At 40.2% G+C, this 27769-nt stretch overlaps 1 protein-coding gene and 1 pseudogene across 1 annotated transcript in view; one reads left to right on the forward strand and one right to left on the reverse strand.

Annotated features, from left to right (window-relative positions):
* USP18 (ubiquitin specific peptidase 18) overlaps positions 1-18475 on the forward strand; it is a 29529-nt gene extending 11054 nt beyond the window's left edge. Inside the window, exons 5-11 of the mRNA XM_025041084.1 lie at positions 11543-11622; positions 11914-12060; positions 12436-12531; positions 12997-13164; positions 16626-16757; positions 17249-17298; positions 18062-18475. Coding sequence (XP_024896852.1) covers positions 11543-11622; positions 11914-12060; positions 12436-12531; positions 12997-13164; positions 16626-16757; positions 17249-17298; positions 18062-18107 — 719 coding nt within the window. The 3' untranslated portion in view covers positions 18108-18475. The remainder of the gene's footprint in view (positions 1-11542; positions 11623-11913; positions 12061-12435; positions 12532-12996; positions 13165-16625; positions 16758-17248; positions 17299-18061) is intronic.
* Positions 18476-20191: 1716 nt separating this feature from the next.
* On the reverse strand, positions 20192-25316 carry LOC102887881 (annotated as a pseudogene).
* Positions 25317-27769: the final 2453 nt, after the last annotated feature.

Genomic DNA, 27769 nt, shown 5'->3' on the forward strand with positions numbered 1-27769 from the left:
GAATATGGTTGGTATGATTTCAACCCTCTTATATTTGTTGAGGCTATCTCTGTGTCCCAGTATGTGGTCAATCCTTGAGAATGTTCCATGTGCACTAGACAGAATGTATAAGCAGATATTTTGAGATGGAAGGCTCTGTATATGTCAATTATGTCCAGTTGGTCTTATGTGTCATTTAGGAATGTTTTTCCGTATTGATTTTCTGTTTGGATGATCTGTCCATATTCAACAGTGGGGTATTAGGTCCCCTACTACAATAGTGTTTTGGTCTGTTTCTCTCTTTAGTTCTGTTAATAATTGCTTTACATATTTTGGGGCTCCCTGATTGGGAGCATAGATATTAATATGTGTTATGTCTTGTATGATTCACTTTCTCATTATGAAGTGTCCCTCAGTATCTTTCTTTACCTTTTTTTTATTTTGAAGTCTATTTTGTCCGATATTAGTACTGTTACTCCCACTTTTCTCTGAATGCCATTTGTTCGAAATACCATTTTCCACCCTTTCAGTTTGAGTCTATTTTGTCTTTGGAACTGAGATGTGTCTCCTGGAAGCAGTATATGGTTGGATTTTGTTTTTTGATCCATTCTTCAACTCCATGCGTCTTTTTATTGGTGAGTTCAGTCCATTTACATTTTGGGTGATTATTGAAATATGAGCTCTTCTTATAGCCATTTTATGTTTTGCTTTCTAGTAGCTTAGTGTTTCCACTGTTTCTTTATCTTTATGCATCTGGTTTTTGTATTTTGGTTAGGTTTTGTGGGCTTTCCCTCTGGTCCTTCTTGTTTTATGTTATATACGTTAGTTCTGAATCTTTGGCATGTGGTTATCATTATGAACAAATATGTTTTCTCTGCATGTGCCTTATCTCCATTCCCTTTTGCGAATTTGAATCTTTAAATCCCACTCCTTTCAGTCATTGTTATCTCACTTTGTCCCTATGTATGCTGACTGTTCATTACTATCTTGCTATAGCAAATCTCTTCTTATTGTTTAAGGTTATAATACCCTGTTCTTAATAAGGGTTGCAATCCTCTGCTTCTATTTGCCTGATAGTCGCCTTACTCCTAATTGTGTCTTTTTTTTTTTGTCATTTTGTTTTAGATGAGCTGACCCCTTTCAATATTTCCTGTAATGCAGGCCTCCTAGTGGAGAATTCCCTCAATTTTTGTATGTCTGGAAAGGTCTTTATTTCTCCTTCATATCTAATGGAGAGCTTAGCTGGATACATTATTCTAGGCTGGTAGTTTCTTTCATTTAATAGTTTGACTATTTGATTCCACTCTTTTCTGGCTTGTAAGTTTTATGCTGATAAGTCTGACGATAATCTAATGGGTTTTCCTTTATAGCTTATCATCTTCTTTTCCCTGGCTGCTCTAAGAATTCTTTCTTTCTCATTGATTTTTGATAACTTTAATACAATGTGTCTTGGAGAAGGCCTTTTTGGTTTGAGATAATTGAGTATTCTGTTGACTTCTTAAATTCCAAGCTCCAGTTCATTTCTTAGCTTTGGGAAATTCTTGTCAACTATTTGTCTGAAAATGCTTTCTGACCCTTGCTCCTTTTCCTCCCCTTCAAGAATGCCCATTATTCTTATGTTTCCTCTCCTTATGGTATCAGCTAGTTCTTTTATTTCTCTTTCGTTATTTTTCGTTCTTTGGCTTCTCTCTCCTTCTTTCTGATTTATTTCTAGATTTCTTTCCTCCATGTCACTGATCCTTTCCTCCATTTGGTCGACTCTATTTCTCAAGCTTGCTATTTCATTTTCACCCCTTTCAGTGTGTTCTTCATCACCAAAAGTTCTATTTGGTTCTTTTTGAGGTTTCAATCTCCTTCCTAAAGAACTCATTCTACTCATCTAGTTTTTTTTTTTTCAATTCTTGAAATTGTTGACATGACTCATTTTGGATCTGAGTTTTTTCAGAAGTACCATCCTGAATTTTCTGTCATTTAAGTTGCATATTTCTATGTCTGTAAGCTCATTTTCTGGAGATATTTTTCTTTCTTTCTGAGATGCCTTGTCACCTTGGTTGTTCATTGTGTTTAATGGACTATTTCTCCATGTAGGCATTAATTTAAGGGTATTCTGCTTTTTTTTCCAGAAAGAAAATTTATTTTATAAAGATCTCTTTAGCTTGTTGCAAAGAACGAGTTTTTCTTTTGGTTTCCAGTAGGTGATGTCTAAGCCTCTTTGATCCCTGATTTATGTAAATTCTTAATAATGCCTTTTTTTCTTATAGATATTCAATTACTACCCTCAGTCTCGGTCCCTGTCAGTGTTAGCAACAGTTTTGGTAGCTTTTGCTTAGATTCCCTTTGGATTCTGTGGTGTTTGGTCTTGGAGGGTATGGCGAGGAGGTCCTCTGGGTTGGGGGATGGGAGCTGCAGCTCAGTTTCATGTTTTGTAGTCACTGCTGGTAATAATCAACTGTTGTTTCTCTGCTATCCCTGCTTCTCTGCCATCCCCATTTCTCTGCTTTCTGCCCTGATATCTTGGCATTGCCACCAGCTGCATAGAGCTCACAGCTGTCTCAGGCAGAGCTGTTCAGGGAATCTGCACCTTTTTCCTTCCCCCCACCTCCTGCAGGGAGCTCTGGCTGTGAGAGGCAGCTTCTTTGTTTCTCCTAGTCTACTGCCCAACTCCCGGGGTTCTGACCTGTGGTGCTGAGATGGGCAGATCTCATGCTCATACGTGCTGGTGTACAGTTTGGGTGTTTTTTGTTGAGTTTTAGATGTTCATCTTATTGTTATTTCAAAGGGAGAGATCTGGGGACATCTCTCTATTATGTTTCTGACATCACTTCAATCTAATTTTAGAACATTCATCACCATCCCCCTTCCCGCCTGCCGCCACAAAAAGAAATACCCCTGTTCTTATTGGCAGTCACTCACAATTATTCTTTGTTTTCTTCTAGGTTTTATACTTTTAGACATTATATTTGGGTTTGTTTTTGATTTTGAGTTAATTTTTGCGAATACTGTGAGTTAGGGGTCTAACTTCATTCTTTTGCATGTGGGCATCAATTGTTCCAGCGCCATTTGTTAAAAAGAGTATTTTTCCCTATTGCATTGTTTTCATACTCTTGTCAAAGTCAACTGATCATAAATGTAGGTGTTTATTTCTGGACTCTAATTATATTTCATTGATCTTTATGTCTATCTTTATGCCAGTATCACACTACCTTGATTACTATAACTTTGTTAGTAAGTTTTGATATTAGAAAGTGTGAGTCTTCCAATTTTATTCTTTTTCATTATTGTTTTGGCTATTTGGAGTTGATTGCCTTTCTATACAAATTTTAGGAACACCTTGTTAATTTCTGCAAAAAAGCAATTTAGCATTTTGATAGAGATTGCATTGAGTCTGTGGATCAATTTATGGAGTATTATCATTTTAATATTTAGTCTTCAGAACCATAAGTATGGAATGCCTTTTCATTTATCTGAGTCTTCTTTAATTTCTTTCAAAAATGGTTTGTAGTTTCAGTGTACAAGTCTTAGACTTATTTTGCTAAAATTATTTCTAAACATATTTTTGATGCTTTTGTAAGTGGAATTCTTTTCTTAATTTTATTTTCAGGTTGTTCATTGCTAGGGTATAGATAAAATACATTTGGTTTTTGTATATTGATTTTGTATCCACAACTTTCTTGAACTAATTTATTAGTTCTAATAGTTTTTTAGTGGATTCCTAAGGATTTTCTATATATTAGATTATGTCATCTGTAAATAGAGATAGTTTTAATTCTTCCTTTCTAGTCTGGATTCTTTTTATTTCCTTTTTTTTTTTTTTTTTTTTTTTTTTTTTTTGTCTAATTGCCCTGGCTAGAACCTCCAGTATGCTGTTGAATAGAAGTGTGATGAGAACAGATAATGTGTTCTTTATTTCTGACTGGTTCCCTTTTATAATTTCCATTTCCATTTTATGTTTTTTATATCTTTGTTAAAGTTGTCACTGAGTTCATCTACACTTCTCCTAAGTTCATCGAGCATCTTTATAACCAGTGTTTTGAACTTTGCATCTGTTAGATTGCTGGATTCCATTATTCCTGGATCTCTTTTCTGTTCTCTCATATGGTTTCTGCTTCTTTGTCTTCCCATTTGGCTGCCTTTCTGTGTCTGTTTCTATGTACTATGCAAAGCTCCTACATCTCTTGGTCATATAGGCGCGGCTTTGTATAGTAGGTGTCCAGTCGCACAGTCCTGAGAGGGGTTCAGCTGCAGGACAAGTTTAGCCCAACCCTGTGCCCCTCTGCGGCCACCAGTTAAGATTCAGCCAGTAATTCACAGATACTGTGCTCATAGATGCCTCAAGAATCCACACCAGAAACTGAGGCCAGCTGTCTTCAGTGTGAGTCTTGGCGCTGCTCAGCAAAGAGCGCTGGACTCCCCTGAGGACACATCTGGATGTGGCTTGGGTGGGGCTGCAAGTTGGGGGAGGCAGAGTTTCAGGGAATTCTCTGGGCAGAGTAACCTCTGTTATCCAGTTTGATGACGTCTCAGCTGACGGAGCTGTGTTCACACACTGCGGGGTGGGGGATGGTGGTGGTGGTGGCGGTGGCCTCAACAGAGGAACAATGGATACTGCCTGCACCTCTCCTGGGAGAGAGCCTTGCTTCCAGCCCTCACTCTGACAATTCAGTGTCCCCCTGTAAGTCCCTGGTGCCTCCTGTGGAGCCCACCTGGCACTGGCTCTCAGAGTGAGCAAATCTGTCACCGTGAAAGTCTGCTTGCAGATACAGCCCCTTTGAGAGGCATTTGCGCTGCCGCTGCCGCTGCCATAGCCTCTGTCCCACTCAGCCTCGCATCTTTGCCCCTCCTACCTTCTGCTGTTGCAGGCTGACTAATTATTTTTCTCCCTAGTTGTAGTGCTTTTGTTCATCTAGATCCCAGGCTACTTTCCTTGATGTTTGTTCCATGTTTCTGTCACAACTTTGGTCACAAAAGGGATGAACAATACCTTTATCATCAACACCATTTTCCCCCGTCTCTCTGTATTCTTCATTTCTGGCTGATTCTTTTTTGTTTTCTATCTCCACTTTTATGATTTTTGTCTCTTGTTAAAGTTTTCCCTCAGTTCTTATACTCTTCCCCTATGTTCATTGAGCATCCTTATAACAAGTGTTTTGAACTCTGATCTGTTAGATTGCTCGTCTCCGTTTTGTTTAGTTATTTTTTCTAGAGCTTTTCTGTTCTTTCATTTTGGACATGTTTCTTTGTCTTCCTATTTTGCTTGCCTCCTTGTGTTTGCTTCTATGTATTAGATAGGGCTGCTATGTCTCCCAATCTTAGTAGAGTGACCTTATATATAGTAGGTGGCTGTGGGTTCCCATAGCACAGTCTCCCCTGATCACCTGAGGCAGGTGCTCCAGGTATGGCCCTTGTATGGGTTGTGTGTGCCCTCACGTTCTAGTTGAGCCTTGGTTGCTGTTTGCTCAACAATGGAAGGGATTGACTCTTGGGCTGATTGATTGTGATGATTGGCTGTGACCAGTGGAGGAGCTGTTGGGCAGCTCTGACCCTAGAGAGCAGAATTTGCTTTAGCTGCCTGCCCAGTCTGCCCTTTGGGCATGCCATCCTCAGATGTGGCCCTGGGTGGTGCTCTGGCTCACCCTGAAGCCAACCAGTAGGTGTTCAGATTGGTGTCTCCTGAGAGGGACCCCACCTCAGCCCAAGTTAAGCCGCAGCCTATGCCTTACCTGGGGTCACCTGGCATGAGCCACCAAGCGATCTGCAGATGGCCGCCACATGCACTTCACTTGATTAGGCCTTGAGAGGCCAAGCCTCAAACCAAGGTCAGCTGCTGCTTGTGTCGGGCTTAGGGTTGCTCAGCAAGAGGTATGAGGCATTCTGGGGCCAAATACTGCTTGTTTAGCTTTTGTAAACCTTTGAGAGATTTTAGGAAAGTCTGCAGCATACAGGGTATTTGTGTGGAAAAGCCACTGGAAATGGCTTGGTTGGGCCCACAGGTTGGGGCGGGGTCTCAGGGAATCACCAGAGTGGGGAGAATTGTGTTAACTAGGTTGATGGAGAGTCAGATATGGCAGTCCCCTGTATCTGCATACTGAGAAGAGGGAGGGTATCAACAAAGGAACAATGACTTCTGCCAGCACTTCTGTCTTGGAGACAGCTGCCCCTTATCTCTTGCCTTGAAGCCAGACAACTCAGTTCCTCTTCTTATGTCTCTGGCACCTTTCGAGCTGCTACCCCAGTACTGGAGCTCAGCGTGATGAGTCCGTCACTGAGCCACGTGCACACACGGGCCCCTTAAGAGGAAAGTCTGCAATTCCCTCAGCCCTCCGTCTTAGCCACAATCTCCTCTGGTTTTCACAGCCAGAAGCCATGGGGACTTCTCTTCCTGACACTGGAACCCTGGGCTGGGGAGCCCAGTGTGGGGCCAGGAACCCTCGCTCCTCTGGGGAGACCTCTGCAGCTAAGATAGTTCTCTCAATTCTCAATAGTCACAAGCTGGTGTGGAACCAGCTCATTTTGCATCTTTACCCCTCCTTTACCAGTCTCGAAGTGGCCTCTTCTTTGTGTCCCCAGTTGTAGGACCTCTGTTTAGCCAGACTCAAGTGATTCCCAATAATGGCTATTCTGTAGTTTACTTGTAATTTTGATGTGGTTGTAGGAGGAGGCAGGCACAGAGTTTACCTACTTTGCCATCTTCACTGGAAGCTCCTTACCCATTTTTAAATCAGGTTGTTTGTTTTCTTATTGTTAAGTTTAAAGATTATTTTTTGGTATATTTTAGATAACAATCCTTTATCAGATATGTCTTTTATTGCTTGTCTTTTTATGCTCTTGATTGCATCTTTCACAGAGCAGAGATTTTTAATTTTAATGAAGTTTGGATTACCAGTTTTTTATTGATTACACTTTGGTGTTGTATCGAAAAAGTAATCACCAAACCCAATGTCATCTAGATTTTCTCCTGTATTATCTTTAGGAGTTTTATAGTTCCGCATTTTACATTTAGGTCTTTTATCCATTTTAATGAGGTTGTTTTAAGGATGTAAGATCTGTGTTTAGATTCATTTTTTCTTTTTGCATGTTCGAGCACCATTTTGTGAAGACTGTCTTCACTCTATTTGTATTGCCTTTGCTTCTTTGTCAGCCATTGACATTGTTTATGATGGTGTATTTCTGGGCTCTCCATTCTGTTCCATTGATCTGGTTTTCTGTTCTGTTCCAATACCACATTGTCTTGATTACTGAAAATTTGTAGTAAGTTTGAAATTAGTCCTTTGACTTTGTGCTTTTCCTTCAATTTTGTGTTGGCTCTTCTGAGTCTTTTGCTTCTCTAAATAAACTTTAGAATCAATTTGTCAATGTCCACAAAAGAAGTTGGTGGGATTTTGATTGGAATTGCATTGAGTCTATAAATTAAGTTGGGAAGAACTGATATCTTGACAATATAGAGTCTTCCTATCCGTGAACATGGAATATCTCTCCATTTATCTAATTATTCTGATTTTTCATTAGAATTTTTAGCTTTCCTCATATAGATCTTATATATATTTGGTTAGATCTAAACCTAAGTATTTCATTTTCATGGATTATAATGTAAATGATATTGTTTTTAATTTAAAATTTTACTTGTTCATTGCTGATATATAGGCAAGTGATTAACTTTTATATATTTACCTTGTATCCTGCAGCCTTGTTATAATCAGTTATTAGTTCTAGGAGTTTTTGTTGACTTTTTTTGGATTTTCTACATGGATAATTATATCATCTGCAAACAAGGACACTTAGTTCTTCCTTTCCAGTCAGTATGACTTTTATTTCCTCTTTTTGTCTTATTGCATTAGCCAGAACTTGTAAAACATGTTGAAAAGGAGTGGTGAGAGGGGACTTTCTTGTCTTTTCTTTTGATCTTTGTGGAAAAGCTTCAGATTTTTCATCATTATATGTGATGATAGCTGTAGGTTTTTGAAGATGTTCCTTATCTAACTTAGGAAGTTTCTTTCAATTTCTTAGTTAAGATTTTTTATAATGAATGAGTGTTGGATTTTGTCAAATGCCGTTTCTGCATCTATTAATATGATCATGTGAATTTTTTTAGCCTGTTGATGAGATAGATTATATTTATTTTCAAATGTTGAGCTAGTCTTGCATACTTGGGATAAATCTCACTTGACTATGGTATATAATTCTTTTATATTATGGTAGATTCTATTTGCTAATATTTTCTTGTAGATTTTAAGTCTATGTTCATGATAGGTATTGATCTGTAGCTTTCTTGTAATGACTTTGTCTGATTTTGGTCTTAGGGTAATGTTGGCCTTTTAGAATGAGTTACCTTCAAAGCTGAGGCAGTTTATGACACTTTAAGCCTTCATTTTGTTGTGGCGCGAATGATTCTGAGACCCACGGAGCCAATTGAGATTAATTATGAGCCTTTATTAGCCGGCCGGCGACTGACTCTCTACCACGCAGGGTTAGAGGAGATCAACCCCGAGCTTCTCTATAGGAGGCAGTTTATAAAGCCTCCTACTACATCCTTGAATAAGCAGATTACAAGAAGCAGAAGTTAGCCATTAATGTTTTGTACAAAGATAAATGTATCCGGGGAACTCTCGGATCAAACAGGGCCTAATAGACAGTTTTATTATTTTCTCCTTGAAATGTTGCACTTCTGGAGCTGGCGCCTGGAGATATCTCCTCCCTGTGACTGAGTTACTGCTTGCACCTGGAGATACTGCCTCCCTGAAACTGGAGAAATTCCACTTTTACAATTTCTTGTTTGCACAGGGCCTCAAAGTCAGCCAGATCTAAGAGACTGGAGCCCTCTCAGCTCTTACCTGGACATGCAAATAGTCTAGAGCATCAGGAATAGTTAGAGCTTTTAAAAGTCTCCTATGAACATCTATTCCTCAGATCTTTCTTTTAAGTTTTTGGCCAGGCCTTTTTTTTTTTTTTTTTTTTGCCCCAGCTGGTATTGCAGCCTTAGGTAACTGCAATATTAATTGTCACTGTTTTCTACAGATGCCCTGGGGATGGGGCTTTGAGCTCTGAGACAGGTCAAATAATGACAATCCTCTCACTTTGGGACTTTTTGAGGATCTTCAGTCTCAGTCCACCTCTCTGGTAATTGCAAGGTTTCTGGTTTTTAAGGCCACTGCAGAGCTGCAAAGAAGAAAATGGAATAGGCCAAATTGGAAAAGCCTCAAACCCTGCTCTTTTTATTTAGATTCTGCAGTTTTTCTTTCTTTTTTTTCTTTCATTGGTTAACGAAATCCAGTAAGTTTCAGGTTGTAGTTTTTCTTGCATAAACATTCCTAAGAGTTTTATGAACTCTTGGTTAATTTCCAGAATTCTGAAAAAATTTATTTTGACAATTTTTGCCAGTATATTCATTGCTTTTATGGAGGAGTAGATTTATGGAGACTCTCACTCTACTGTTCCAGCTTTATTCTTACCTTCCTTTAACTTTTCATAGAAGTTTGTACACCTTAGGGAAATTTTCTTATTCTTCTTTGAATTATGATTATATGGATACTTGTCCTCCACTCAAATACAGGTTTCTTTGGGACAGGAACTTTCTCTGGTATGTGTGATGCCTTGCATATAGCAGGTGTTAAGTCAATTGTGGGTTGGGCACATATCCCTGTATTTCTCAGATGAATTGAGACTTTTGGTTCTGGTATGGTCAGATGAGGGAAAATGTCTCCACATGGCAAGGTGATCCAACTTCCTTTATGTCCAGTGTTGGCTCTGTAGCAGGCAGCCTTCTGTAAATAATTCCTTAGAGACAGCATCAGTTCAACCCTGCTGTTTGTCTTTAAGTTTTGGGATTATTATCTTAGAATATGGATTAATTAATTTATTCAACTAATATATAATATTTACCTATTATGTGCCAGGTATTGTGCTGGTACTGTAGATAAAGGAATAAGAGTAATAGAGTCTTTGCCTTCATGGAGTTTATAGTTTAGAGGAGAGACAGGCCAAAACAAAAACAAAATAGAACCCCAAAACATTAAGTACAGGGAAGAAATAAAATGATGTTGAAATAGCAGATATGAATATTTAGCACATTTATAATAACCACCCTTTCTTGCAATGTCTTTGCATTTAGGCAGACATTTGTCCTTTTGTAAGATAGTCCTCAGTGTGTTTTAATTTTCTTTGTCTTCCTGGGTTTCTTTCTCAGGAGATTTGTATATATCATTTTAGCCTTATGAGACAGGACAGGGCAAATTCTCTTGAGTTGGGGAAGATTCAAACCCTGCACTGAGAGAGAAGTGAGTTCTTGGCAGAACATAAGAAAGAATTCAAAGACACACCAAAGTTATTGTCAAAAGGAAAGTTTATTAGAGAAGGAGTAACACTCCATAGACATAGCGTGGTCTCCTCTCAGAGGCAGAATGAGAGGGCCTGAGAGAGACTCAGAGGTACAGAGACAATAGAAAGAGATGAGGACAGTGAGAGACACAGAGTAAAGGCACTGAGAGGGACCAAGAGAAAGATGCTGAGAAGGACCAGGAGAAAGACACTGAGAGGGAGAGAGTAAGGGCACTGAGAGGATCTCCGAAGGCCAGGGAATTCAGTTTATATATCATTCTTTAGTTCCTGTAAGTTACAGTTTAAAGACTTTGTTTACCCATTTTCCTTTGATATGGACATACAGTGAGGAAAGATAGGAGTATGTAGCATGAAAAGGTAAGAACATGTAACGTGAAAGGCCTGCTGGTAATTCCCAGCCTTTGATTCATAGGTTTCCTATAGTTTTAGACATAGGGAATGAATGTTTATTTTGTGTAGGGTAACAACTTAAAGACTCTGTTTTTCCTGTTTTCCCTTCAGGTAATAGGGAAATGGGTTGTTAGCAATCCCAGCAGAAATCGTCCTTTGTTCTGCAGGTTTCCTTGTAGCCTGCCTGCAGGGCTGAACAGCATATTACCGTCTCTGAATATAGCTTGATTTAACATTTTAGTTCTTTTGCCTCCTCACTACATTACTTACATCTACTTGCATAACATATGTAGAATTCACTGCTTAATTCTTGCCTTTTCTTAGCCAGTATCACCTATCACTATGATGGTCCATTCCCTTCTTGTTCTCCTAGAGACCTTTTGGGAAGACCTGGGTCAAATATCACTGTTGAGAAACTGCTCAAGTTTTAGGGGAGTGAATAAAAAAAATACATAAAGGCACAGAGAAATGAGTGACCATAGGAGTCCAATGAGAGTGTGGGCTTGGCATAGACATAGGAGAGAATCCACTATTGACTCTTGGTTTTACCTAGCCGTGTCCCTCAGCGGAGACCACTAGGGGTAGATGGCAAATCAGGACAGAAAACTTGTGAGGTGCAGTAGGACTGAATTTTAAGGTTTAAGAGAAACACTCAAAAATCAATACCAAGCTTATTTTCCAGTTCTGGTACCTAGCTTCTAGTGGAAACTTAGCCTGAAAATGGGGCAAAGGTTTGGAAAATGCAGTGGTGTTCATGTGCATCTAGGTAACTAGGGCATAGGGCATGAGAAGTGTTCCTGGTGACCTTGCTAATTGGACTATTGCTTTTCTCTTTGGCCAGTGTTTATCCAGCATGATGCTGCTCAACTCTACCATATAGTCTGGAACCTAATTAAGGACCAAATCACTGATGTGGACTTGGTAAGATTCTAGAACTAGAGAGCTCAGAAGTTGAAGATGCTGTTCATTTAACTCATTCAGTGATCATTAATGTAGTGTGTAGAGAGGATTAAGAGAAAATCATATAAAATGCTTATCACAAGTCCATAATATTATTACTGTTATTTTGCACCTTTTTGAGTATAACAAAGAGCATCAGTGGCTGCCATTTCTGGAGTTTCTATCTAGTGGCCCCAACTTCTGGAAATTGGCCTGACCTGGTCTATTTATGGCTTTGTACCCTTCTTACCTCTCCCCTCCTTTCTCTTGCAGGTAAAGAGGCTGCAGGCCTTGAATACAATCCAGATGAAGGAGTCCTTGATTTGCCTTGAATGTACAGTGGAGAGTAGCCAAAACAGTTGCATGCTGACCCTTCCCCTTTCTCTTTTTGATATGGACTCAAAGCCCCTGAGAACACTGGTGAGGGATTTCTCTTGGCGAATTTTCTGTTCCCACACAACTCAGTGTTGCCAATGCCCTCTTGCTTCTTTAGTCTACCCTTGGCTTTTAAAAAATCATTTTTATTTCCTTTGCATGGTTCTGGCTAAGTTCTACTTTGATTTGGCAAAAAATAAAATTCTTACCTCCTTTTTTCCCTTTCGTGTGCCCCCTCTTGTGTTTTTCTCCAATCAGTAGGTACTTTTTGAGATCCTGGCCTGTTTACCACTCTGGGCCAGACATTAAAGGGACATGGAGAAAACCAGAAGAAAAACTTAAATACCCATCTGTAGGGTGATGGGCTGTACTCTAGATAGGAAATACTGATCCTGCTTTTTTCTTGTTCTTCTGGGACAGGAGGATGCCCTTCACTGTTTCTTCCAGCCCAGGGAGTTGTCAAGCAAGAGCAAGTGCTTCTGTGAGAACTGCGGGAAGAAGACCCGTGGGAAAAAGGTATTCACTCCCCGAAACCAGATCCTACCCCCAGTTCAGGGTTGCCCATAGGGAGTTTCCTCATAGACTTCACAGAACCCCTAGGGTCTCTCATGATGGCTGAGGGCAGGAATCCTGATCAGACTAGTATCTGATAGGATCCTGGGGCTCCTGAGATCATATCATTGAGAGGAACAGAGCCTTTTAAGAATAAGAAGAGAGCAGGAGCCAGAGTTTTTCCCTCAGGCCTAGACCACCTCCCGACAGCAGACTCCATTGTTTCCCTGGGTTCCAAGACCTGTGCAGCACCCAGGGCTGCTTTGGAGAGCTCGACAGACTCAGCAAATGGGAGCCCTCCATTGTATTGCATCATTCTGCTCCCCTCTTTGTGGGGAAAAAAACATACAATTGCCCCTGGTATTTCTCTGAATCTACCCTTTTGAAGTGCTTTAGGACTTCATCTCCAGGGTGATTTTGCTTTTGCAGGTCTCGAAGCTGACCTATTTGCCCCAGACCTTGACAATCCACCTCATGCGGTTCTCCATCAGGAATTCACGGACAGAAAAAATCTGCCACTCGTTGTATTTCCCCCAGAACTTGGATTTAAATCAGGTCCTTCTGACTGAAAAAGACTTCTACTATGCTGAGGACCAGGTGAGACACTCCTCACTTCCCATCCATCCTCATCTCATCAGATACCATGTCCTTTTAATTTTGCCTCTTCTTCTCCCTAAGCTACTTGAATTCACTCACTAATTAGAGATGGCATTTTTGTGTGTCTTGTCTGTGTCATTTTTTCATCTCAACAATTATATCTTCTGCTGACCATGCTTGGAATACACAAAGGGAGGAAAACTCACCAACAGCTGAGTGTGATTCATAGAAACATTTTTGTGTATGCGAGAAACACTCGTTTTTTAAAAAACGGTATTTTAATGATGGAGATCTGTGTATACTTGAACAACCATGGGTTGTTATCACCACCACATCACCACTACCACCATTTGCTTTTTGTAGCTGCTTTTCTTTTCTTTTAAGATCTAAAAGACTGTGTTTCTAAATTTTGGGTTTGTACTCATATGCCTCACAGCATTGAGGGAGGGAACCTGAGGAAAGGAACTCATAATTCAGGACATTTCTTTTAAATAAGATGTGTAATACTTACATGTATGTAGGTAAACAGAACATCTTGGGTTGTAAATATAATACCAACCAAGCTTTCTTCTTAAAAAGGCTTATGCTTACTTTGAGGATAATAAGGTAGAAGCCAATTCATTGGACCAGTTTAGTAAAAATAAAGTTGAATTCAGTTGTCCTGCACTAATAACTTGTTGGGAGATTCTGAGGAAAAAAGTGACATAAAAAACTTTTCTCCATACATTTAAAATTCTACATTTATATATGCAGAATTTGATAAGTATAGAATTTATCCAGTTTTGAACTGTTTTGCTCCATTGATCTGTTTACTGTTCATGCTCTAGTATTTTAAATATTGACAGCATAATAATATGTTAGAATAGCTCCTATTATAATATAGCTTCTTTACCAATTCAGGGCATATATATACTTCATAATATTATCAATCTTCTCTCCTAGTTCTCTTTATTTCTACTTGCACAGTCTACCTGATGAAGTATATCTTACATTTTTTTCCACTTAAAAATGACTTTGTTATGGAAAGTTCTGAATATATACCAAAGTAGTGAGGAATTACACAACAAATCTCTATGTCCAACAAGCAGCTTAAACTGTTATCAAAACTGATGACCAGTCTTGCTTTATGTACACCACCATTCTCTTCTTTTCTTGACCCTCTACTGAATTATTTTGAAGCAAATTCCAGATACCATACCATCTTATTAGTATTTCATTATGCCTCTCTAAAGAATAAGCACTGTTTTTCTAAACCAATAACCAATCCTATCTCATAATTCCTTAATATCATCTAATATCCAGTCAATATTCAGATTCCCCTGACTGTCCTATAATATATTTGGTTTAAATCTATATCCAAACAAGGTCTACACTTGCATTTACTTAGGTTAGTTTCCTCCATCCCTCCCCTCTTTTCTTTCTTCTTCTTTTAGGTTAAGAAGTTTCTTCTCCTTTTCTTTTCCTGGCAATTCATTTGGTTGAGGAGTTTTAAAATATACATCCAGAATTGGCTGGTTTGTGTTATTTAACATGTTCCTGTATCCTTTGTGTTTCTTGTAAACTAGATAGATCTAGACATTGCCCTGCATTAAAAAAAATCTAGCATAAAGTCCCCAAATGAAAATAGAGAATAATTTGAGCTCTCCTTTTTGGGTGACTTAGCTTCATTTGTACTATCCTCACCCCTGTCCCACATCATCAAACCTGTTTCAGTCTCAAGTTAGGAACATTATTTGACTGTGTTGGGAAAATAGAATATTTCTGACTAATGTGGAGATCCTATTCACAATAATCAAAACTCTCTCTCTCCTGCCATTGTTCCCTTTTCACAGTAATTTATTTCTTGTCTTGACTTTCTAAGATTTGAGGGAGTAGAATGACTTTCTGCCAAGTCTAATGGATACCTCTTGTTCTTTCTCTCTTGGTACACTGTGATATTCTATGTCATTGATCCTACTTGCCTTCAAAATCAATCTATCCTAGGTTTCTCTTTTGCTGGATTCTTTCCTGCTTATCCTTTAGTTGGTATTTAGTTTTAATTCCATTCTTCTCCCCATTTTTCATGTCATCTTTTTAATTCTCATTGTTTCAATGATCATCTAAAACTGAAGACTCGCAAATATATTTCTTGTCCAGGTCTTCCTCTTGACCTCCAAACCAGTATACTCATCTCCTAGTGAATGTTGTCACACAATCCCTATATTCATTATTTTCATTCCCAAACAGCTCTATTCCATATTTAACTTTATAGTACCAACATTTTCTAATTTCCAAGCCATAAACCCAGGATTCATCCTTACAGTGCCTTCTACTTACTCCCCTCCTTCTGCATCCAATCAGTTAGTACACACTTTTAATTATTTCTTTCTAATTTTGCAGAAATCTGTCCCCTCATCTCCACCTTCACCCTCACTTCCTCAGTATAGTTTAGGGGTTAAGAGCTCAAGCTTTAAAGCCAGACAAGCCTGAGATGAAATCCTGCCTCTTCTATTTATAAACTCTGGCCCTTGGGTGTAAATTACTTTACCTCCATGAGCTCAGATTCTACTTCTATCAGATTCTACTTCTATCAGATTCTACTTCTATTAAAACCTATTAGCACCCAGCTTATAGGTTTGTGTGAATATTAAATGAAATAATATGCGTAAAGACTTGGCCAAATGCACAGTGAATGTTAAAAGTTAGCTAATAAATATTATGTCAATAATGATTATTATCATCTTAGTGGTTACTACTGATAGTAATTATTCAAGTTGTCACTATTTCTTCCTTGCACTACTGTGGTAACCTAACATGTTATTGGCTTCTGTCTCACTTGGACTCTTAATCCATTTTTCAAACCATATTATTTCAAGTAATGTATTCTCAAACACAGACCTGGTCATGCTCCTCTGCTTAAAACTTAAAGCTTAAAACTTTCTTATGGCTCTCAGTTACTCATGGGATAAAGTTCTAATTCCTAACTTGGCCTTTGGAGCTTCATCTCTTGTGACTTCCCAGCACCCTCTCTGACTTCCTGTTCCTCAGTATGCTCTGCTCTTTTATGCTGCCAAGTTTTTGCCATTTCTGGGTCTACATTCAAGTATGCCTCCTTTCCATAATTTGTCTGCCACTCTTATTCATCTTGCAAGAGCAATTAAAGCATGTCTTCTTTGGGAAGCTTTCCCCAGCTCCTCAAGCTTTCCTCAGCTGTTTGGTTGTTCCTTCTCCTTTCTTGGGGGAAAAGTTGGGTCTTCTCAAATTTACCTGTAAATATACCTGGTACAAAACATGGCATTCTAATTCTGGCTTACTTAGCTGTGAACTTCTTGAAGTCAAGGACTGTTTTATAGTTCTTTTGAAGCACCACTACCTGGCATAGAGTAGGCACTGAATAAATGTGATGAAATATTTGTTTATTCTAAACCAGGGTTAGAAAAGAAGAGATGGTGGATGAATCATTTTGTCTTGTGTTCTTCTAGATTGGAGGACAGTATGAACTCTTTGCTGTGATTGCCCACGTGGGGCTGGCTGACTTTGGTCATTATTGTGCTTATATCTGGAATTCTGTGGATGGAAAATGGTTCTGTTTCAACGACTCCAATGTTTGTTGGGTGAGGATCAACATCTTGGATTGGGTTAGCTACCTATTCTGAGCCCAGGGGTGGATGAGTTCTTCTCATCCATAAGATCAAGCCACATTATGGTCCTGTTCTCTCTGTGCGGGGCCATTTTATGAGGTTTGAAGCTGATTTCTGCATGGAATACCCATCTGGTTTACAGCTCTGTAAGAGTCTACTTAGCTCAGAGTCTAGGTTTCTGGTGTTCTAGGCTCAGGGCCCTGCAACTTCATGCACTATGGGAAACTTATGGAAAATAAGAAGAGTTAGAAAATATAAGTTAGAACTCTGGGCTTAGCATAACCAGGTTTAAAGTATGCTAAGAGAGACTTCATGTATATCACTAGATGCTATGGGTATTGGGAGTTCCTAAGGATGGGTTTGTCTGGAAGAGTGAGGGAGGGAAAGTTGTAGCACCCTGTACTCTCTGGATGCTTAACAAATGTCCCCTGGCTGCTTCACTTTATATGTTTCTGTACTTCCAGGTATCCTGGGAGGATATCCAGTGTACCTATGGAAATCAAAACTACCGCTGGTAAGAGAAGTATTTGAGTGATGGAAACCCAGTGAGCTTGTAAAGGGTTCTTGTTGCTGTAGGAAACTCTCATGGATTCAACTACTGCTTATATTTGCATAACTCCCCAGGGACTAAACTGTTCAGCTTTATCTTTCAATATTCTTTTCACTACTCCATGATTTTCTTACAGTTTAGACTTTAACAGTACTAAAGTGTAAGTAGCTCCCCAAACATCATATCCTCCATCTTCTCTCTGTGGCTTTGCACATGCAGTTCCTGGCCAGTATTACCCTCTTTTAATTTATCATCAAGGCAAAGTCCCCTTCATGCTTCAGTACCTCTACTCGTGGTCATTTCCTACTCTGTAAAGCTTGCACCCAGGCAGATCTGTAGGGGCTTGTCATGTGCTTTCACTGCATTTTGAGCATACCACCTTTATAGAAAGAGTTACACTGTTTTGTAATTGTTTGCTTACATAATTTTCACATTATACCATGAATGAGAGTCACTGTGTTCCAGTTAAACTTATTTGCAAAAACAGAGTCAGATTTGGCTCATAGGTTCATAGTTTGTGAACTCCTGATTTAAATGTTAACAGCAGTTTAGGGGTTATTTTCCCAGATCACCTGTTTTGTTTCCCTTCGAGGTGATGGACAGATGAACGCTTGATCCAATAACCTGGAAAGTTTGCTGATGTTTGTCCTATCATGAATTAATAATGTACCAGTTAACTATGAATGTTTCATTTATGCTATGATGTTGTATTTTTTTTTCTTTCTAGGCAGGAAACTGCATATCTTCTGGTTTACATGAAGACTGAGTCCTAAATGGATATACCCTAAGTCTTCAGAGACTGACAAAGTGTCGTTTTTCTTTTCTAGTCCTGAATCTGCTAATTCTTTTAAGAGATTTTTCAATGAGGAGAAAAACTATTTTCAAATTGTATAATTAAATTTTATTTATTATCAGGGGAGATTATCAAAATATTTAATAGTGACACTGCCCAGGTCTTGATCAGTCAGAATGGATACTTACACAAGTGTAACCTGGCCACATGGTTGGAGCAGAGTCTTGAGTGCTCCCTGCTGTGCAAGAGATTAATTTTTCAGTTGGGATACTGTGGGAATCTAGAATCTTTCAGGGGAAGAGAGGCCTGGACAACAATCATAGTGGAAAGTATTCAGGTGGCAAGGGGCAGTGTTACAACCAGGGTAACCTTACTGGTATATCTGGCTGAAAATAATTTGTTTATAATTTTTTTTTTTTATTTTTAGAAACAATATTCATTCTATAAAGGTCAAGTGTTTTATAATTGTTAGTCATTCATCCGACAAATATGTATTGATTACCTACTCTCCATAAGATATTGTGCTAGGCACAATGATGAATAAAGTTTTTTCTCTCAAAAGTTGTTTGCAGTTTAATGGGTAATAATTAAAATACATAAGATACTGAGAGTTCCTACTACAGGAATTCAAAGGAAAGTGAAATCACTTCCATTGTGTGGCCATAGGAGAAGCCTTCAGGCTGGAAAGGGGCTTAGGGTGGAGGACAATCCATTTACAGGAAAAAACATACTCAGTGGCATGGTTGAAAAAAGTAAGACTCAAGGTTCAAAGTTTGTCTATGAATCTGGCTTCCCACTACAATGATGGCAGGTAGTTGGTACTCTGAAGGTAGAAGTTCTTGAACTAAGCTAAGAAGTTTGGATCTAATTTAATAGGTAATAAGGAACTGTTGAAATGCTTCAAAAAGGAAAGGAACATGTAGTGGTGTTTTGGTAAAATGAGTCTGTTGTGGGCCAAAGACATGGATTAAAGACAGGGATGGTAGGCTGAATGGAAAGGCATTCACAGCTAGAGCCATTTTGGTGGAAGAATGAATGTGAACAGTGAGAGAAGAAGGGTCCAAGAATACTCCAGTGCGAGCCTGGGAAGTGAGCAGATAGATTTTAACTTCCCCATCTTATAGATGAAGTGATTGAGACTCTTATAAATGATTTCAAGATTTCATACTTGATTAAGTGGCTGAAACTTCCAACATAAAATGTGGGTAATTTCTTTATTAATTATTTTTTTGGCAAAAAAGTAGCATGAAAGAATAAATTCTTACTGTGAAATATTCAAACAATATAGAAATATATAGAATCTTTTCCTTAGAGCTTTAAACAGGGTATATTAGTTTCCTAGAGTGGCTGTAACAAATTATCACAAAATGGGTGGCTTGAAACAACAGAAATTTATTCTCTCACAGTTCAGGAGGCCAGAAGTCTGAAATTGAGATATCAGCAGTGTTGGTTCTTTCTGGAGGCTCTAAAGGAGAATCTATACCACACCTCTCTCCTAATTTCTGGTAATTGCCAGCAGTCCTTGTCGTCCCTTTGCATGTATCCATGTCACTCCAGTCTGCCTCCATCTTCATGTGGCCTTCTCCCCTGGGTATCTTCACATGGCCTTTGTAGAAGAACACCAGTAATTGGATTTAAGGCCCATCCTAATTCAGTAAGACCTCATTTTCACTTGGCTAATTACATCTGCAAAGACCCTCTCCCAAATAAGTTCACATTCTGAAGCTCCAGGTGGACATGAATTTTGGGGGGACACTATTTGATGCAGTAAAAGATGTGTATACGTTAGGCCTTTTTATATGCATTTGTCTACATATATATCACAGATATAAATAATTTTTACATCTATCAAATGAACTTGGATGGAGTCTGGATCTTTGCCAGAAATAAATGATTGAGAGTTATTCAAGGATCTTAGAGTTTGCAACCTGAAAACACAGGTAGGCAAAACGACAGAAGTGTCCAAAGAAAAAGAGAAAAGTTAAAAGTTCTTATAGTAAAAAGTACGTTCTTGAGAATTACCAGTCCTGCATTCTAGGCCATAGGATTGGTCTAGATCATTTATCAGTTAGGATGATGGTGGTTTAAAAGATAGATGCCAGAGGTCTGGTCACGTTCGGTGGTCTGAATAATGGATCTCAGGTGGGTGTATATGTGAGTCCTACAGAGGGTAATTAGAGGATTACCTGGGGGTCCTTCTCAACAGTTCTCAATGATAAAGCACTATTCTAGGAATTAGAACATACTACTTCCCATACCACCTCCTATCCTGCCCATTCTGCCCATTCCAGAGTCTTTCTCTTTTTTAGGAATTTCTGTGACTACAGCTTCTGTTGTAGTTAACAGAGAGGCCACTCCAGCAGCATCCAATAAATCTTAAATCTTAGTCAAAGCAATGACTCCTTTTTCTATCATACAAAATCTCCAAGCATAGCATTATAATCAACAACTGAGGAATTTTGTAATTTTCTCAACTATCAATGATCTCTCAACACTTGCATTCTTAGCAATGATCATTGCAGGAATTTTGATTGTTTTTTAAAAATAATTTCTATACTAATTTTTGGATCTTCATTAGCTGGAGTTAATGAGTCCCAGGCTGGAATGTACCACAGCAAGGCACAACCCCCTCCCAGAACCATGCCTTCTTCAACAGCAGCTATGTTGCATTGAGGGTATCTGTTACTGTCTTACTTTTCATTCACTTCAACATCACTTGTCTCACCAACCTTCAGTACAGCTGCTTCATCTGAGTTTTGCCAGATGTTCATTTAGTTTTTCCTGTTCATATTCACTAGTTGTGATATCTAACTGCTTGATGATTTCATGAATATACATTTTTCAGTTTGAGCCTTGTCACTGTTTCCTTTCAAGAGCAAGGCATTATCTTTTGTCGCAATGACCTCTCCAACTTTTCCTAAGTCATGAGGCTGAGTATCTCCAAGATTTAGAGTCAATCCTTCTCCAAACACTGCACCATCAGTAGCAATAGCCATGTCTTTAAGCTAGTTCTATTGTTACCAAAACCTGGAGCTCTGACTGCTATAATCTGAAGAGCACCTTTTAGCTTGTTCAAAATGAGTGTACTTAGAGCTTCTCTATCAATATCTTCAGAAGTTATGACCAAGAGCTTATGGTGAGCACTGGCAATTTCAAGAGCAGGTACACTAGAAATTTTCTTTTCACTCATTGGAACATAGGCATCTTGGAATTCACATTCATGACCTTTATTGTATTAATAAAGTATGGAGAAATATAACCTCTATCCAACTTCATGCCTTCAATAATTTCTAATTCATCATTCAGTGTTTTTCTATCCTTTACTGTGATGATGCCTTTTCTTCTGACCTTTTCACTGCATCAGAAATGATGTTACCAATTTTTTTGTCTCCATTTGCAAAAACTGTAGTAACCGGAGTAATTTCTTCAGGAATTGTCACAGGTTTAGACTGCTCTTAAGTTTAGCGATTACAGCACAAATAGCTAACATCACACCTCTCCTGATTTTCACTGGATCAGCACCTTCGCTAATCTTCTGAAAGCCTTCTTTGGCAATAGAGCGTGACAGTATAGTCACAGTAGCGGTGCCATCCCCAGCCTCTTCATTCGTATCATTGACAACATCTTCAACAAGTTTAGTGCCAATATTTTTATATTTTCCTTTTAAGTCAATGGATTTCACAATGGTCATACAATCTTTTTTTACTTTGGGACTTCCTCAACTCTGTTCAATATCATTGCTCTTCCTTTTGGCCCCATATAATGACTACAGCATTGGCTAAAAGATATTGAAGTATTGAGATTCAGGCATCTGCACCAAATTGTATATCTTTGGCATAAGCCTGAATGAGTTGAGGAGCCAGTGCCCTGGACACTGGCCTAACCTGGCAAAGGACTTCGTGTAATCAAAACATTTCTGCAGGGCAACTTCAGGGTGTGCAAGTGGGTGAGGCAGGCTGTGGGCGATGAGCGAGGGACAGGGTGAACAGGGCAATGAGCTTGTGACCTCCTAGATGGATAGTATTCTTTTAAATTGTTGCATTTAATTCCATAGATATAATCCATTTTTTCTATTCCTATATTTGTAAAATATTTAGGACATTTTCATTTCTTCACTATTTAAAAAAATACAGAGTGAATGAATACCTCTAGACCTATTTTTGTGCATGTGTAAATATTTCTATTGGTCCTGAGAAGTAAAATTATTGGGTGCCTAAAAATTGTAGGTACTGTAAATTGACTCCAGTTAACATCAATTACTTTTTAAGTTTTAACTTCGATTGATTTGATAGATAAAAATATCTCATTATTGATTAAATTTGATCTTTACAGGTTATTAATATAGTTAAGCATCTTTCCATTTTTGATTACTTATGAATTTCAGATTTTGTCCTTTGTCCTTGCTATGGTGTTTGACTATTTCTTATTGATTTTTAGGAGTTTTTATATATTTGGTGTAATTATTTTATCGATTATATATGTGGCAAATGTTTCCTCCCAGTCTTTTGATTTTAACTTAATCGTTATTATTACTTAAAGTTGTAGAAATTAAAATTTTTACCTAGTTATATTTGCTAGTAGGTGGAGTCACTGTGGGGAGTTAAACATTGGTGTGCATGTGCATATGGCCTTTTTGGATAATTCCATGTTTAGATAAGATGTTGGAGGCAATTCTCATCTGGGAGTTCCGTCTTTCTTTCATACCAGGTTTGGGACAAACTTGCTCTGTTTCTCTCTCCTTCTTACCTTTGGCTCTGGTAGGTGGATAAGAGCCCAAATTGGACTTCAGGATGGAAATAACAGAACAGCCTTTGACCTTCTTTGAACAGTAGGTACAGAGACCTGTCTGACATTGGAAAAATGAGTCCTCTATGTAGCTTGGCTTGGTTCACTAGAGTTCTATATTTGTGTTTTGGGACAAAGCTCTGGTTAATAGTGAAATGTTACTTTGTTTTGTTCATTTAGCAAACTCTCTTTCAGGGTCATTGAAGAGAGGTGGCTGAATCCGGATATTCATGAGTCTCTAGTCAGATACCATCAAAATATCACCCTTTACCCTCCCAAAGCATCCTGTTATTTTTAATGGAAATGGCATCAAAGGAAAAATTTATAGTAGGGGGAATGAGAGTTCGTTTGTAGGAAGGTAAGGACCCCTTAGAAATGAATAGAAGGAATAAAATGGACTCTAGTTGTTATAACAAGGGACTTGCAGAAGACAGGAAGAAAAGTGATTAAGAGCACTGGTGGGAGTATCTTGGAAGAGATTGGAGCAAGAAATGGGAGACAGAGATGAAGGGAAGTGAAGACGAGAGACATTACATAGAGATTTGGAGTTAAAGAGGAAGAGTAATGATAGATTTTTTTTTTTAACATACTGAATGGAAGGAGAGGGAAAATCAACTGATTGAGTTTCCAGATGAAACTGATTTATCCTGGAAGAGGAGGCATCATCATCAGTCATGATTAAAGTAACAGTTGCCTCTTATTCTATACATGTCACAGGCACTCTACACCTGGATCAGTAAACCGTGGTCCATGGGTTACATCCAGCTCAACATCTGTTTGTAAGTTTTCATTGAAAAAACCACACCCACTTATTTACATTTCATTACATTTCACCCACTTATTTACATTTCATTACATTTCACCCACTTAATTGCATTTCACAGAGGAGGAATCCAAGCCTTGGAAAGGTGAGGTCAGATCCATCAGGGCACAACTCTGTTCTTTTCCTACTATGCAGAGCTAGCCCGGCAAAGAGCAGCTGCTTAGAGACTGTTTGCTGATGGATGGATGATGTGACTGAACGAATGACCCATGCTTAGTGTAGAGCTTGATATCATAGGGATCTTTCTGGTGGCCTGTGGGTTAAGGCACTCACTTCCCTGGGAGGTGGTGGCCCTGTAAGGCCATACTCCCATAAACTGTGTTCTGAGATGGCATCTCTCAAGTTTTAAGCAGCTAGGATGATGCAAAAGGGTCAAGGGCAGTCTTGAGAGGACAACCATGGATTGGCCAGGCCGGCACAAACCAGGCTGTTATTGTCTCTGAAAGATGATAGGCTCGGGGGCCTGATTTTGGGTAGTGCCAACTACAAAGTGCCAAGGGGAGAGAAGGGAGCTAGCAGTTCCCAATCCACAGGGCAGAGGTGCTGCACTCCATTAACGTTGAATCAGTGGGCCATATGGCAGGGCAGGGCCCTGAGCTGGGCCTACTAAACTCCGGGCTTTGACGATAAGGGGACAGAGCAGAGTCTACCTCAAGAGCTGGTTGTGCACAATGGAGCACAATTCTCTGGAACTGCTTCCAGGCTCAGGGCACTGCTGCAGCAACAGGAGACTGAAAGAGGCCCTCTATCTAAATTAAATGCCAAGTATCTCATGGCTGGGTAGAAATAATTCAGGTCAACCAGGGGCAGGCAAGCAGAACTCCCAGGCTGTAGGACCTGCCCTGGGTCATGCCTGCCTGCAGGTTGCTTACTTACCAGTGGGGGAGATGACAATAAACCAAGTCTGACTGACAGTGACATGTACTGCGAATAGCAATACCATGCCTGGGGAAGGACCAATGTTGCAAATGAGAATAGGCTGGTCAGGAAAGGCTTCTATGAGATGAAACTGTTGGTACAAAGACTTGAAGCAGGAAGAGCTCGCCAGGCAGAAAGCACAGCAATGTAAAGGCCCTGGGGCAGGAGTGTGCCTGGAGCCAATTAAGTGACAGGGAGCCCAGGAAGAGCTGAGGCCAGCAAGGTGACAAGCAGATGATCAGGGCCCTGAAGACTATAGGGAGGACTTTGTCTCTGTGAGTGAAGAAGGAACCTGAGCACAACAGGTGCTTGGACTGACTTGGGTATTATCAGGATCCTTTTGGCTGTTCAGTGGGGAATAGACTGACTGTGGGAATGAAAGAAGGAAGGAGGGAACCAATGAATGAATGAATATATAGAGAGGGTGATGGGAACCAGAAGCTGAGCAGAGCTGCACACTCAGGAGACACCCAGAGGTGAGGGCAGTATGTGGATTGGTGACACTGACTGTGTCCTGCAGGTGCTTACATGTGCCTCAAAGCCAGAGGTCAGCGCAGGGCCCTCCAAGAGCACATCCCACCAGATCCCTGGTACTGGCTTCACTTGACTGCCAAGGACTCTGAAGCTCAGAGAGTGATGGACCTTGTCAAGGTCACATGGCATAGTTACCAGATGTCAGGATGAGGATCCATGTCCTCTTGACCCCCAAATCAGGCTTTTGGGTCCCCAAGGGGTGGAAGCATCCCTACTCCTCTGACTCTCCAGGAACTCTTTCTGAGTCAATCGAATGGACAACTTCCGGGACACAGGCTGGTGACCCTGCTCCACGGGAGGAATGTCCTTATACGCGGACCTTGTAGATGTGTGGGTCTCCCCCAGACTCCCTAAGCAAGGCTGGAATTTACCACTCTTTCTATTTTAATAAAGACTATTCCCTAGAAAGATAATTACATGTCAAATAATACACCCATTACGCAACTGACTAAAAATAACCCAGCCAAGTAGGCTTTGGGTAGACTGATTCCGTGGTATGTGAGCTTAACACAGAAGACCTTGGAAGGGCATCACTAGGTGGTAATGCACATGGGTGTGCAGGCCAGGGGAGGGATTTCACTTCTAATATTAGTGCTCCTTCACAATTTATTTCAAAACTATAAGTGGCATCTGTGGAAAAGCCAGACTTTTCTGTGTTCTAATAGAAGGACATTCCCAGCACTACCACAGGCCAGCACAGGAGGAACCAGATATTCTTGAGCTGAGAGGCTGCAGAGGGACATGGCCAACATAGAACTTGGGGAGCTCACATCAAAATGTGGACTTCAGAAATGTTGAGGGCCAGCATCTCCACCAGCAAAGATTTGTGGGAACGAAGAAGCCAGTTGAGTTCTTAGACGGGCCCAATTCTTCTCACTGTCCAGCCTTTCTCAGTTACAGGCTGTGGGACCCCTGCAGGCTTTAGGTTTGCTCCCCTGAGCAAGCCTTTAGGTGTGGTGAGGTCCAGAGAGGTTAAGCAAGTTGCTTAGGATCATACTGTGAGGTGGGACAGTGAGAACTCAGGCCTTGCTCTGCTCTCCTAGGCCCAGGGTCTTGCCCTTGTCAGGGCTGCAGCTTGGTCTGGGGTCAGACCAATCGAACTTGATTACCATGGGATTTGGTATATGTAGATCAAGGATTGGCCAACTATGACCCTCCAGCCAAATCTGGCCCACTGCCTGCTTTTGTAAGTAGTTTTATTGGAACATTGTCCCATCCAACCATTTCTGTTTTGAGGTAGGACAGCTTGACCCCCGATAACAGCAGCCCAAGGAATTCTGCCCACTTAAGCCAGACTACTGCCAGAACCTGTAGGCTCAGTATGGGTTCATGCCCTGGTCTGGCAACCCCTTCATTCCCCAGGGGAGGCTCATATCAGAGTGCATGGCCCCTTTGCAAGGCTCTGAGGGTGGGCAGCCTGCAGAGGGTGGGGTGGGAGTGGAATGGCAGTGATAGCAAAGCATCAGGACCTAACTTACAGACCAGGTCATCCTGGTTGCTTTAGCAACCTATGACTTCTGGGGAAGGGGCCAACTTTCTGGGAGGGTCACAATGGTCCCTATGAAGCTCACCAAATTGTTTGTGTCCTCAAAGCAGAGAATTCTAGGACTCCAGAATGTTAACCATGGGAAGTCATGCTTCCCATGAGCCTCAGTTTCCCTGTCTGTAATGGGGTCAGATACAATGATTTCTGAGATCCTGCTCTGCTCTTGATCTCGATAAATACCCTTAGGGCTCTGAACCCTTCTCTTTGACAACTGAGAAAACTGAGGCAGCAAGTTGTGACTTCTCTATAAAGTGAGGATGGTAATGGCACGAATGGCACGTACTCCTCATCTCCCCATGCACATTGGATTGTAGTTGTGCAGATTGAAGAGATACCCAGGCTGTGATGGCCTCAACAGGGCTAGCACACACACTAAGAGCTCGAAAAGTGCACTCGTGAGACTGCCACTGGTGGTGTGACTGGCCAAGGTTGCAGAGAATGACCCCGCCCACCTGGCCTATGACCAAAGGAACTTCTGCCCCCTCCCCCTGGCTCAGTCCGCCTTTCCTGGCTCAGTCAGTGGCTGCTTCTGTCCACACTTAACCCACCAACAGTCCTTTAGCAGCACTGTGCTAAAGGGCAGATCCCAAATTTAAATCCGCAACTTAACCACCTCCACACCACCAGGTGGCCTGGCCACCAGCATGTCTGTTCCGGCCTCTAGGAAGTTCTCCTAAGGGGTCACCTTGCTTTACTTCTAGTCTACACAGCAGCCAGAGGTACCTTTTTGACTCAGAATCCAGATGATGTCACTCTCTTGCCTAAAGAGTCAGCAGCTCCCTGTGCAACCAAAATAACTTTTACATCTTGGCTTCTGCTTCCTCGTCTAACTACCAAATTCTTTTTTACTTGAGTCTAGAAGCCTGTTTTGCGTGTTTTTAAAACAGCTTTATCAAGGTGTAACTAACATACAACAAACTGGACATATTTAAAGTGTACATTTTGATATATTTCAACATATATATGCACCTATGAAATATACTTATTATCAAAATAAGAAACCTATCCATCACCCTCAAAAACTTTTTTGTGCCCA

Source organism: Pteropus alecto, unplaced genomic scaffold (assembly GCF_000325575.1).
Source record: "Pteropus alecto unplaced genomic scaffold, ASM32557v1 scaffold76, whole genome shotgun sequence".
Lineage (NCBI taxonomy): Eukaryota > Metazoa > Chordata > Mammalia > Chiroptera > Pteropodidae > Pteropus > Pteropus alecto.